The sequence below is a fragment of the Pristis pectinata genome, chromosome 9 (genome assembly GCF_009764475.1).
Source record: "Pristis pectinata isolate sPriPec2 chromosome 9, sPriPec2.1.pri, whole genome shotgun sequence".
In the NCBI taxonomy this organism is placed as follows: Eukaryota; Metazoa; Chordata; class Chondrichthyes; order Rhinopristiformes; family Pristidae; genus Pristis; species Pristis pectinata.
In genome coordinates this window covers 78,529,833-78,543,981 of record NC_067413.1, presented here as the reverse complement: position 1 = coordinate 78,543,981, position 14,149 = coordinate 78,529,833, and the positions used below count along the sequence as shown (strand labels likewise).

Here is a 14,149-nt window from a genome sequence, read left to right as displayed (position 1 = left end):
TTGAAAGGCCTGGCTCTGATTTTTGCCTTTAATATAGTAAAGCAGTCCATGACGTTATAGCAACATTATTAAACAAAATTTCACACAATCCTATAAATATGCCAGTGTTAGAGAAAATGACCAATAGCTTAAGCCAAAAGGAAGGTTTCAAGGAATGTCTTAGAAAAAGTAGAGACCTAGGGAGAGAATTCCAAACTTTAATGCCTCAGCAGCTGAAGGCGTGATCAAATTTGGGAATATGTAAACACCTAGAAGCTCAGATGTCCTTGAGAGTTGCAAGGCTGGAGGTGATTCCAGAATTGGTGAGCAATGGGACCAAAATGAGACATGAAAGCAAGAATGAGGATTTAAACTCGAGCTTTGGTAAACTAGGAGCTAATGTGACACAGCACGTTTGGGGTTAATTTTGAATAATAGATTTTAGATTAATCTAATTTTGTGAAGGACAAAAAATGGAGGTTAGCTAGGAGCAGGATGGAATAATTATCTTTAGTTTTAAGACAGGCTTAATTTCCTATGTCCACCATTCATCAATCTTATTTCCCTTAAAAAACTTTCATTAACCACATGCAGAACAGAGCAGTCTTACAAAGAGTTCATGGGAAAAAGTTCTGAGGGAAATAGAGATGTTCGCAGAACACCCTACTCACCCCCCAGTCCAGTTGGTACAACTGTGCTCCATGATCGATTGAACAATCTCAAAATGGATTCACTCCTTTACACCCGCAGTAGAAACTCACACTTTGATCTTAATGTTACAAGTTAGTTAAGTTACTGCTTTCTCCTTTTAGTGGCTACACATCTTCACGATCAGTAACTTACCTGGAACATGTCATTTGCACACTTCCGACACAGGTTATGCTGACATGGAAGAATAACAACTGGTTTGGAGAATAATTCTAAACAGATCGGACAGATCAGCTGCTTTTCCAGGTTGTCCATGGTTTGACGATCATTGGATAAAAGATTATAATCCATGGAAGTTGTCATGTCAGAAAACCTCAGGGATTAAGTCTAACTTGTACAGTTACTTTCGGAAATTAAACTGCCTCCAGCTTCTCTTCCTTTCTTCCTTACTTGTCCTGAGGTTGTGACCTGACTGACTAGAGCACTTCTTGATGTTTGTGGTTGGGCAATATTGTCTTTGATTGGGTTGATGGGTTTGATGTTGTTTTTAGAATCACAACGTCAGCCGTTGCTATGCTTGCTTACTTTGCTGTGTCCTTATATGAAATTGACACTGACTGATGCTGACTTCCAGAGCTGCTGTCTGCCTTCCCTCTGTCCCTCCAATCTTACACCTGTCAGCACTCAGATCCAAAACAGCTGTTTCTCTGGACACTGACATTCAAAAAATTTTCTTTAACCAGATTTAATCTAAACGACCTGAAACAGAACTGTAAATAACTTCCCAAATTCATGGCCCCCAAAACTGTGATGGTCTAATATGTAAACTGTGCTTTAATATGTAAACTGTGCTTTGATGTCAGGACCATGACCACTGACAATCTTGACAGTTCTGCACAGACTCACTTGATCCTGGAATGAAGCCAGAGTTTTAAATAGCAGAGAGATACTGTACACAGTATGTACTTATTGTACTGAATAAGCAGACCATACCATTACTATCAGTTTAACTGTAAAAAGCCAAAAAGTCTCAGACTAATAACATCTTTATGCACATTTAGGCATAGAAAGTGGATAAATATGCCAATATAGAGTGTATTCAATATTCTGATAAATTAAATGCAAATTCAAATCATAAATAAGTTTTATTATTATGTTTATGAATTTTACTGACTTGAAGATTACATTATCATTATAATTCTTTGATTTTATTAGGGCAATGCATGCACATTTTCCAATTCAACTTTCTCTGATGGGATGCCACACCCTTTCGTACTATTGCCTTGCTGAATTTTGGTTTACAGGATCAAAGGGATAGATCTTAGAACATAGAACAGTATAGCAGAGAAACAGGCCTATCTGCCCACCAAGTCTTTGCTGAATATGATGCCAAATTAACTAATCCTATCTGATCTTGGGAAAGTCCTAGACTATGCATGTAGCCTATTCCAATCAGAAGCAGTAAGTCCTTTCTCAAATGTCTGTACAAGTTAATCCCTGCCCATGGAGGGGAGAACTGAGCCCAAACTATGAGCCAACATGCTCATTTTGGCTGACTGGCTGGGATATGACTCTATGACTGTGACTCCAAATCAGTCATCTCCTGACACCTCAAGATCTTTCCACTATCTAAAAGGCACAAATTAAGGAGTGTGATGGAATACTCCCCACTTATCTGGATGAGTGCAGCACCAACAACTCTCAAGAAGCTCAACACAATCCAGAACAAAGCAGCTCACTTAGTTGGTACCCTGTTCACCACCTTAAACATTCATTTCTTCCACCACCGGTGAGCAGTGGCTGCAATGTGTATCATCTAAATAATGCCTTTCAGTTACTCACCCAGGCTACAAAGACAGCACCTCCCAAACCCACAACTTCTACCACCAAGAAGGACAAGGTCAGCAGGGGAACAAGAAAACCATGACCTGCAGGCTCCCCTCCAAGTCACACACCGTCCTGACTTGAAAATATATAATTGGTCCTTCATCATGTCTGGATTTAGATTCTGGAATTCCCTGCCAAACATTTGCCAGAAGCTCTGCAGTGGTTCAAGAAAGCAGTGCACTGCCATCTTCTTGAGCCCAATTGGGAATGGACAATAAATGCTGGGCATTTCCATGATTCCTTGCTCCTGAAAATGAATATAAAACAAAAATAAGGTGGACATTAAGACTAAGGAAATTTAATGAGTTAAAAGTAGGCAGTTCTTTTGTTTGGAGAATCTAACCAATTTAACTTCCCTAAACAGGTCAATTATAAAGTATCTTAAATGATAGGAAATTTCCCAAGGCACCACAGAAGTACAAATGGATACCAGACTTAAAGAGGAGAGCTTAAATACGGTGACCAAATGTCTGGTCAATAAAGTGCATTTGGATGAGGAGTCTAAGGGAGCAGAGGAAGGTGAAGAAACATAGAAAATGAACAGCGACCATGGAGCTTGGTAGTGCAGCCCCAGCAGATTGAAGAGTTGGGGGTTGGGAGGTCGATGTCCAAAACATACAGAAAGCTGTCAAGGGATCCCTGTATTTTGCCAAGCCAATCCAACGCGTACAGAACAATCCACAAAGATTGTACAGAGAGCAGGAGGCTTTATGTTTGAAGCATTTTTACTTTGTTCTAAACTCAGAACCGGCGTTTTAAGTGTAATTGAAAGGTTTGATTCAATAAAAAAAGTAAAACATCTCCGTGCCCAGGATTTGCATGGACATGGAGCCCATGTGAACACAGTCCTGTTTTACTTCTATGCAAAGATCCTATGCATTGTCCTTGTGACCATAGAAAAATAGTTTACGTGCACAGTGAGCAAAGCCCCCAGGAACACAACGCGCACACCTGAGGGAACATAATATGCACACCCTGGGTGAATATTACACCAACATAGTGTGTACAGCATGCGTGGCCCACGTGATTGAGAAATATAAATGGACATCGTTGTAAAAGCGTTTCACCTATGAGATGTATTTCAGTTTGCAATGCTCTGAAAAAAATTACTGCTGAGAGTAAAAAGTCGTCCTTCGAGCCGGAATCGAACCAGCGACCTAAGGATTTCCGGAACTCTCCCACTACAGTCCTCCGCTCTACCAGCTGAGCTATCGAAGGAACATGATCGGGGCCGCCCTCCGGCGCTACAACAAGCGACTCAGAGGCAGCGATGTGCGCTGTCATCCGAACGTGGCCGGAAGCGCTGAGCCGACGCCAAGATCGCTGGTGGCCGAGTGGAGCCGACGGGAGCCGACGAAAGTGGCCGCGACGTGGCTCGGCTGGAGCGTCTGCACAGACGCAGGCATAGCTGTTGGCTCGGGATCACGCTCAACCAAATTGAACACAGCCTGTTAATGCAGCATCAGACTCTGTGCTTTAACGTGCAAAACGTTAATCAGACCCTTTTCAACATAAAATCGGACTTGCACCAGTAAAAACACAAAGCGTTTAAATAATTGCTGTCATCTACTCGTTCAGGATCAGTCTGCACACCTAAACTGAGGCTGTTGATGAAGGATAATATATACAGTAGAAGTTCGTAAGGCCATCTTCACCCATTCAGACGATGTCTGAAGCCGTTAGGACAGGAATGGTCTACACACACACTGAAATGCAAACAACTTAAATGCAAATCAGTTACCCAAATGATTATTTGTTATTGCTATGATCACTGTAATCTACTCAAGAGGTAGTTTCTCTTGAATCAGCCAATACACAATCAAGCATGGAGTCTTTTCTAATAGCAAAAACTGACAATATTGAAGAGAATAGCTGACTTCAAAAGGTTATTGACATTGGTGAACATTTTCAGACACATTACAGCTGAAGTGTACATTGATTCATTTTGATGGGAAGAATGATGAAAGACAAGAGGACACATGTCCAACCCGAGACCAGAGTAGTCTAAAAGTAGTGGGAATACATAGGTTTAGGGTAAGGGTAAGAGGTTTAGAGGGAACCTGAGGAAGAATTTTTTCACCCAGAGGATGTTTGGGATCTGCAATATACTGCCAAAGGGGATGCTGGAGGCAGGTATTCTCACAACAATCAAGAAGTATCTTGGCAAACTTGAATCACCAAGGCATAGAAGACCACGGACCAAGTGCTGGTAAATGGGATTAATATAAAATAGGATATCCTTATTCATCACATGTATATTGAAACACACAGTGAAATGCATCTTTTTTTTGCACAGAGCATTCTGGGGGCAGCCTGCAAGTGTCGCCACGCTTCCGGTGCCAACATAACATGCCCACAACTTCCTAACCCGTACGTCTTTGGAATGTGGGAGGAAACCGGAGCACCCTGAGGAAACCCACACAGACACAGGGAGAATGTACAAACTCCTTACAGACAGCAGCCGCAATTGAACCTGGGTCGCTGGCGCTGTAAAGCGTTACACTAACCGCTAGGACGCGGTGGGCCAAAGGGCCTGTCTCTGTGGTGCATGATTCAATGACTCTATGACAATAAAAATTAAATAGTGCCATTTTAAAGTGGATGCAGGAGCAGAGTGAACCAAGAGTTTAAACACACAGGCCTTTGAAGGTTGATATCACTGAGAAAGCTGTTAAAAAGCTAAGGAAATTATTGATATTATAAATAAGGGATAAAGAACAAAAAACAATTATGCTCAGTCTTTATAAAGCATTGGTTAGGCCCCAGTTAGAGTTTTGTGATCAATTCTGGACATCAAATTTTGGGAAGGATGTTAAGGCCTTAGAAGGAAACATTTATTTACAAGTATTTAGTCTATGTGGCAAGATTGAAGAAACTAGGATTTTTGCTCTTAGAATAAAGAAAGTTAGAAGCAGATTTGATTGAACTGTTCAGCATCATGAACAAGAGAAAATGATACTGCAGTGGAAGGGTCTCAAATTTAAAGTAAATGGTAAAGAATAAAAGACAATTTAAGGAAAAGGTTTTTTACATCGTAAGCTCTCAGTATCTGGATTGGATAACATATCAAAGGTGTTGAAAAGTGCTGGCAATAATATGTTTTATAGGGGATTTGGATAAGTACTTGAGGGAGGGAGGAAAGCCATTGGGACCACATGAAAATAGCAGGGAAGTGGAACTAATTTGAAAGCTCTTTCAAAAGGGTGACACTGATACAATGGGCCAAATGGCCTTTGGCATTCACTTCCATGATTCCATAATTGTGTAACTCAGATAGGACTTGTACTGAGGAAATAGACCAGACCCCAGAATCATGAGTATTCATGCACTCCCTGATTTCATTATGATGAAGAGGCCTAAGTAGTGAGGAAATCCATCAAAAGCCAGTACTTGGGGATACATTAACGATTCGGATGATGGAATTGTACATTAACGATTTGGATGATGGAATAAATGGTTTCGTGGCTAAGTTTGCGGATGACACCAAGATAGGTGGAGGAGTAGGGAGTATTGAGGAGACAGGAAGGTTGTAGAGAGACCTAGACAGTTTAGGAGAATGGGCAAGGAAATGGCGGATGAGATTCAATGTTGAGAAATGTGCAGTTGTACACTTTGGAAGCAGAAATAAGCGGGCAGATTATTATCTAGAAGGAGAGAAAATTCAAAGTACGGAAGTACAAAGGGACTTAGGGGTACTCGTGCAGGATACCTTAAAGGTTAACCACCAGGTCGGATCGGTGGTAAAGAAAGCGAATGCTATGTTGGCATTCATTTCGAGAGGTATAGTGTATAAAAGTAAGGAGGTGTTGATGAGGCTCTACGGGGCACAATTGAGGCCTCATTTGGAATATTGTGCGCAGTTTTGGGCCCCACATCTTAGGAAGGATTTGCTGACGTTGGAGAGGGTTCAGAGGAGATTTACGAGGATGATTCCAGGAATGAAAGGGCTTATGTATGATGAGCGTTTGTCGGCTCTTGGACTGTGCTCACTGGAGTACAGAAGAATGAGAGGGGACCTCATAGCGACATTTACAATGTTGATAGGAAAGGACAGAGTAGATGTGGCTAGGCTGTTTCCCTTGGTGGGTGAGTCCAGGACCAGAGGGCACAATCTTAGAATTAGAGGGTACAGTTTCAAAACAGAGATGAGGAGAAATTTCTTCAGCCAGAGCGTGGTGAATTTGTGGAACTCCTTGCCACGTACAGCAGTGGAGGCCAGATCAGTGGGGGCGTTCAAGGAGGAGATAGATAGATATCTAAATAGTCAGGGTATCAAGGGATATGGGGATAAGGCTGGAAACTGGGATTAGAATAGGTTTTTTTTGTTCCCCCCCATTCCCCATTTCTCATTTCTTTTTTTCCCTTTTTCTTGGAGCAGACTTGATGGGCTGAATGGCCTGCTTCTTCTCCCTTGTCTTGTGATCTTGTGATCTTGTGATAATGTTGTCAATGGGCTGGATAAAATAGTCTGCTGACTGGAAATAATAACCCTAACTCATCTTAGAGTCCATGCATCTTCTTTCCTGGTCAGAAAATGACAGGATCATTGGATTCCATGGCAGATGAGTGAATCATCCACCTCCCCACCATTCGCTCACTGGTGAAGCGTGGGACTGCCGTCTCCTGACTTCCCCACAAGTTTGACTTTCTACCAATGCGGTCCATATGGTGCAGAGATTTAGTACTGCACAGGACAACAAGAAGTCCTTGGGCAAGTTTTGTCCTGGGAAAAGCATGCTTGTTTGACTTCTTATTTATCTGTCGGAGCTGTGCTGTTTAGGAATCTGGACAAGTGCTTTCAGAGGTTTTCAGAGCTATGTTATCTGTCTGAAAAGAAGTGATGTTTGGAAGAAATTGGTGTCCCCAGTTTTTGCTGATAACTGGTGCTTCCAACTTTCACTATCATTTTCTACTTAGTTTGGCAATTGGTAATTGGTTTATTATTGTCACTTGTACCAAGATACAGTGAAAAACTTGACTTTTAGGGCAGCAATTATTTTCCCAATGGTTGTATACTTCCTGCATGACATCTCTGTTGCTCTTTTCTGAATTCTGGTTTCATTCTTTTTCAGTCCTTATCACAACCTAATTAAGCTCTAGGCATTAACATTCAGCTTGTATGTCACATCCACCCACAGAGGTATGAACTTTTTAATGTGTGCCTTTTTGCATTTTTGCATTCTCTGGGGATCGGCAGTCATGAGATAAACAGGAACAGGCTCCTTGTTGGTCTCTCATTGGGCCATTTTAACTATTTTAGGGGAGCACGTCTTTAACACTGATGTCATCAATGTGAACAAGGGCCAGTCATGTGATCAGTGTGATCCCTGAAGTGGGTGGAGCTGTGCATGATCACCAGGCGATGAACATAGAACATAGAAAACCTACAGCACAATTCAGGTCCTTCGGCCCACAAAGCTGTGCCGAACATATCCCTGCCCTAGAAAATACTAGGCTTACCCATAGCCCTCTATTTTACTCAGCTCCATGTACCTATCCAGAAGTCTCTTAAATGGCAGGCCAAACATGGTCTGAGTAATCTGGCCCAACAACTGAGGACGTGTTCGTCTGATGCTAGTTGCAAACACAGCTTTTTAGCAAGGAACAACAGCTTCTTGTATTTTTGTACCACCTTTAATGTAGCACAGGCACCCAAAGTGCTTCACGTCAAATTGTCAATTCATGTTGTCAAATTTTATAGGAGGATAGTAGGTCAGATGACTAAGGTGAAGCTTGATTGAGGAAAGGGATTGAGGGACAGGCAGATATTTAGAGAGAATTCCATGCCTGACCATTGTGGAGTAACTGAATTTGGGGTTGATTAAGAGATAAGCATTTGGGGTTGTTCAGACTCTCAGGGTATTGTTGAGCTACAGAAAATAACACAGCTACTCTTAGCAAAATAAATTAGAGTCTAATCCACCAAGTTCACTAATATGTACTGCAAAGTGTATTGGAAGGTCAATCCTGCTTCTGTTGCTATCTTATTCTGCATAAAGTCTTTGGGAATCTATTCGAGAGCTTCTTCCAAAGTTTAGAACCGAATGTCAAGACTTTCAGCTTCATTGGGGGAGTAAAACAAGTGGCATTGCATGGCTGGCTTTGAACTGAATTTTCTTCACATTGAAGTAAATGCAGAGCAGCATAAAGCTAAATTTATAAAGGTGCCAGCTAACTTCTACACACAGATCATTAGAGCACAAAAGATTGGGCGTTCAGCTTATTGTGTGTCTGCCAGCACCGTACTTAAGCAGTCCAAAACACATTGCACTCCCAGAGGAAAGGATACTTTGCTCCTAGTATTTGTCAGTCTAGTGAATGCAAACATAATTCTCATTGATTTTGAAGAAAAAAGCTCCCTACAAAATTGAACAACTGCAATGACATGACAACTCCAATACCTGTGGCAGAAGACCTTCAGTTCAACAAGATTCTTGGTGGCCAGTGGCTGTGATGCCATCGAGCTGCTTCAAAAGCCAATCACAGTAGAGAATTTTCACAGACAGAAAACTAGAAAGTAGTTTTAATTAATGTTTTAAACATTATACAGAATATTAAATGATTGGAATATGATTAAACGAGAAGTTGAAATATAAACTTCATTAATAAATTTCTTAAAAATAAAAAAATGCCCCTTATATTTTGAAATTTTCATTTAAGCCTATTACACAACGCATATAAAAGAAGTTTTACAGGATGAGATAATTTGCTAGGCAGTAATTAAGGCTTAGTATGCCATTAAAAAATCACTTAGTTGTCATTCAACTATGTACAAGGTTTTCAGAATTTTTCATGGCTGGACTATTTTGTAAATGGCTGAAGTTTATGACAGTTCAAGTGTTTTTTTAAAATTTAGTTGGATACAGTCTAATCTGCAAATGTTTGCTGGATCATTGGTGCAATTTCTGTATTAATTTTAAAAAAAGCAGGAAATGCTGGAAAGGGTCAACAAATCAGACAGCGTCAATGAAAAGAGAAACAAGGTTAGTTTTAGATCATCAATTTCTCAGAATCAAATATCCTATTGAATATAGATGAATGAATCAAGTAATTAGCAACCAAATCAGTCTAAAATTTTAATTGATATTTAAAGTAAACAGTCATTCAATTATTACTCAGTAGTTCTGTTATCTTGTTTTCATCTGAGATTTTCTCTCATACTTGAGTTAAAGTACTGTTAAAAATACATCCTTTTCCAGAACTTCTTTGCAAATCTGCATTCCACAAAGAGGTGGGCAATCATCTCATCCTCATCGCAGCTGTCTTGAGGTTAGTGTGTGCTGTGGGTGAGATGTTAACTGTGTAGGAACCATCTGAAGGGGACATCCCCTCTCTCTGCCAGTCACATGAGTCCTTGGTGCTTGTTGGTGAGTTCTGGTGTTGAGGGATTCTGCCAAATGCCATGGCAAAGGAGTGGGGTATGGGTCACACCTTCACCAAGTACAGTGACACTGAGAGCACCTCACACCCGATGACCAGGTTCTTGCCTACCATCAAGAGGGAGCACTGCCCCCACTGTCCCAACTTTTGTTTGACCTTACCTATCCGCTCCAGGCAATTTTTGTTACATGCCTCAGCCCCTCTGAACCAGATCCCCAGGTAATTAGACTTTTGTGGTGGACCGGCTGCCAGTTGCAAAAGAGCATGTCTTTGCTCTTCCTGCGGTTGACTCTGGCCCCAAGAGTAGCTCAAACTGTTTACAGATGCTAATCAATCTGCGGACCGACCTTGGATCCAAGCAGAAGATGGCAATGTCATCCATGTACAGGAAGGCATTGAGATGCCACTTCTGCTGGTTACCTTTCCATTCTATTAGATGTCAGACCTCTGCTACTATTTTAGTAGGGAAGCAGAACCATTGGATGCAGCCTTCTTCTCATTCTAGGTAATGATGCTCAGGTCTGTACACATGATTGAAGAATAGGAAATCAGATTCTCATCAATCCTTTCTCAGATCCTTCTCACTAATCCTTCCATCTTCCTGTTCCAAAAAAAGCACATAGATGCCCTGAAGAAATTATTCTAAACTTTTAATTGATTTTGTCAGTAATGATTGACATTTGGTTAAAAAATGCAAAACACAAACTAACCAAATATGACTCTCAATGATGGTGTTTAAGATCTTTCTTATAGCAAGGTGCCTCGCAGACCAAAAGTGGATGTTGCTGATGATACTCCAGCTAATATGTTTGTGGGTTAGACTTGATTGGACGAGTGATCTTTTCTCTCCTATTTTCTTATGTTTACCCTTTAACATAGTGAAAAAAAATACAACTAATGCTCCCATCGACCAGTCCTGAACCAGGTTGAGCTAGTTCATCTAAGTGATTTGAGTTCGTGCATTCCCAGCAGGAAAACTGTGAATTATTCATGCAAATATTTGCATAGATTGTATTAAAATGAAACCATATATTTTGGGCAAGAAATCAATGAGAACCAAACAACATAAACCTCAATGCAATTGTGCAGCCACACTCACTCATTTCCTACTGACACTGGTCTTGCAGAACATCTTGGTATGCACGGTAGCATAGTGGTTAGCATAATGCTTTACAGTGCCAGTGACCCAGCTTCAAATCCGGCCACTGTCTGTAAGGAGTTTGTACGTTCTCCCCGGGTCTGTGTGGGTTTCCTCCGGGTGCTCCGGTTTCCTCCCAAGTTCCAAAGATATACAGGTTAGGAAGTTATGGGCATGCTATGTTGGCGCCGGAAGCGTGGCAACACTTGCGGGCTGCCCCCCAAATCACTATGCAAAAGATGTATTTCACTGTGTGTTTCGATGTACATGTGACTAATAAAGATATCTTACTGGTTATGCACAACGTTTGCTCAGAGTGAGAATATAGAAAGACCTGAACAGAGAAATGAATACAGATTTTACAAATTTGCTCTTTCAACAAAGAGGTTTGTGCATCAGAATCTTATACCAGAAGTACAAAATGGAAATCAAGAGGAGCAGATGAACTTTCCATTCATCAACAGTGAAGGGAACATTCAGAAAACTGAGCACCAGACCCAGAGTTCTTCAAATCCAAAGTTCAGTATGTGGTCTTGCTGTATGCAACTATCAACATGGAACATAAATTGAGAAAATTTGCTAACTTAATCAGGGAAAGAGATGTAGACATTCAAATATGAGATTTTTAGTCAGCATTCAGCAAGTGAAGGCCTTTTTTCAGAACAGTATGCTTTTTAATAATATACTGATTCTTCAACATAGGCAATGTGTACACAAAACATAAAAACTGAATCATTTTCATCTCTGATTATGAACATCCATCCCAACCACATGTATTTTAAATAGTTTTCTTGTTCAAATACTGTATTTTTCTTTCTTCATGGTTGGAGATTATATTAATTTGTTAAGCAGAAAAGAAAGAAACATTTAGGTAAATGTGAAATGCAAAGGTAAGAGGAATATTGCTTCAAATGAGTACTTAATTTCTTTCCTAGGGCTTGTTAGTCTTCCCATTTTTGCTTATATAGATATTTGGTTATCCATCATGCTGTTTGCTCTAAGAACTGTGCTTTACATTTATATGTTAGCAGATTATTATTTTTTATTTGTATCTCCATTTGTTAATGGATAAATACTGCAGAATTGAAGCAATATAATTAGGAAACATGGGTTCAGAGATGACACAATTAATTTTAGTATACAAAATCAAAAATAATGGAAATGCTCAGGAATTTAGGAAGCATTGACATTTTCAGAATTTTTGATTTTTTTTTTTCAGATTTGTAACATCTGCAAAATATTTCTTTGGGTTATTGTAAGGCTTGTGATTTCTTGTTAGAAACAAGATTGCAAGATTTAAGGCCCTATATGCACAGAGATGATAAAGGCCAGCATTGAATGCAAAGTCCCTAATGAGTGGAACTTTGAAAATGTTGTGCCAAGCAATGTAACTAAATATAGTGCAGGATATAGGCTTCCATGGACATTCTGGAGTTTCACAAGTCTGGGAAGAGAGGGACAAACAAGATCATCTTGGAATCTGTGAAGTACAGCAGACAAGAGTAGCAACTTACAACAGAGAACGTACTGTATAATACGAATTGCCTAATACTAAAATATCCTAAACTACAAATTCACACTTCCTTCGCAGTTGGATAACGGACAATGGGCAAAAACAAAGGAAAGTGGTTAACTAGGATTTTTACAAATAATGGGTTATATACAAGTAGCAACATACATAGATAGCTTGTATGTCTGACAACAATTTACAACGTTTTTGAAGGAAATAAACAACAGAAAGTATTTGTTATTTTCAAACAGTTCATTTTAAAAATAATATCGAGAAAGAGAACATTCCTTTGCGCAAGGTCAAGAAGTTTCATATACTAAAAGGAAACCTACATAAAAGTTACATCATCTTCAGAAAACCCTCCTGTGGTTTATTTTCAAATACACCTGATGCTGCTATCTAACAGACAAAAGTAGAATATGCTTCAAACTGGATATAATTGTACAACAATCCACAATATTATAAAGGGAGGCAGACACCCACACTCAATTACTCTGATTCTTATTTAGAGGTAGAAATGTTGAGTTTCCTTGAAGCAAGGAAATTTCTTCTTACCAATCCATTTCCAATTGAAAGAAACTTCAATAAGTGGACTAGTGATGCTACAAGCTTGTGGTTGACCTGGCATGTTTCATGTTGGAACTTTTGAAATATTCTCTTAGAATCAGTAGGTGAGGCTTCCCAACAAAAACATCAGATCAGAAGATTAATCTTCGAATGTCTGCTGCAGTACTTCCTTTCAATTGTGATTGTAAAATAAGTTATATTGCAATCTAAAGATATAAGTAATTGCAGAAATATCTCATTACAATATCTTGTGTTGTATCGTAATTTAATAGAATATAAATATATGTAAATCTAACCTTTGAAGGAGTAAACATTTGTTGAATTTTAAGAGAGCAGAAGATGTTATAAAATTACAGTTTTGTTCCAGAAATTGCCCTAAGAATACAGGAATTATAACATTTTCTACAGCTTTCAACATTTCTCTAAGCCTGTCGCATACAAAATAGAAAATTATTCCTTTTGGCAGCAGATATTTGAGAAATGTTATGAAAGCTAAAATATAACATCCTAAATTTACAGAACTGAAGTGCAGATGACTGAGCCAAAGTTATAGTTGAGATAGATTGCAAATACATTACAGTCATCGCTCTAAAGCCAAATCAAATCATTCCTGTATTGCATTTATTCAGATTATGTTAATGAACTTCCTTTTTGACCTGAAGCGTGCTGCTAAAATCTTTAGCATAGTTAATTAGTACTTCACATGGATCACCCAATCTGTCTTAATTCTTGTGTTTGTTACCCAATGTTTCTGTTGCAGCACTAACTGATGAGCATGTCTATTGGTTTTAGACATGCAATGCCAATATTCCTCTCAATAAGAATGCAGTCATAAGCATTGGAACTACTGAAATGCTTGGCAGCAAAGGATTCATTTCTAACTTTCCTTTCTGTTGGGGCAATGAATAGCTAGTAAAGTGGAAAGAAGTGGTCCAGCTTTCACTTCCAGCATTGTTGGAGACTGTTCAGTAAATATATTGTCTTATCCAGAAAGCTGAAACTGGTTCCATATCGTACAAAGCCTGACAATTAATTTGAGG

The 14,149-nt window shown here is 39.6% G+C and overlaps 1 protein-coding gene and 1 non-coding gene across 2 annotated transcripts in view; both read right to left on the bottom strand.

Annotated features, from left to right (window-relative positions):
• LOC127574011 (tripartite motif-containing protein 54-like) overlaps nt 1-990 on the bottom strand; it is a 58,785-nt gene extending 57,795 nt beyond the window's left edge. Inside the window, exon 1 of the mRNA XM_052022604.1 lies at nt 823-990. Coding sequence (XP_051878564.1) covers nt 823-990 — 168 coding nt within the window. The remainder of the gene's footprint in view (nt 1-822) is intronic.
• A 2,653-nt stretch (nt 991-3,643) lies between these two features.
• On the bottom strand, nt 3,644-3,732 carry trnay-gua (transfer RNA tyrosine (anticodon GUA)). The gene is given in 2 exon segments: nt 3,644-3,679; nt 3,696-3,732. It is a non-coding gene; the product is annotated as a tRNA-Tyr (tRNA).
• Nucleotides 3,733-14,149: the final 10,417 nt, after the last annotated feature.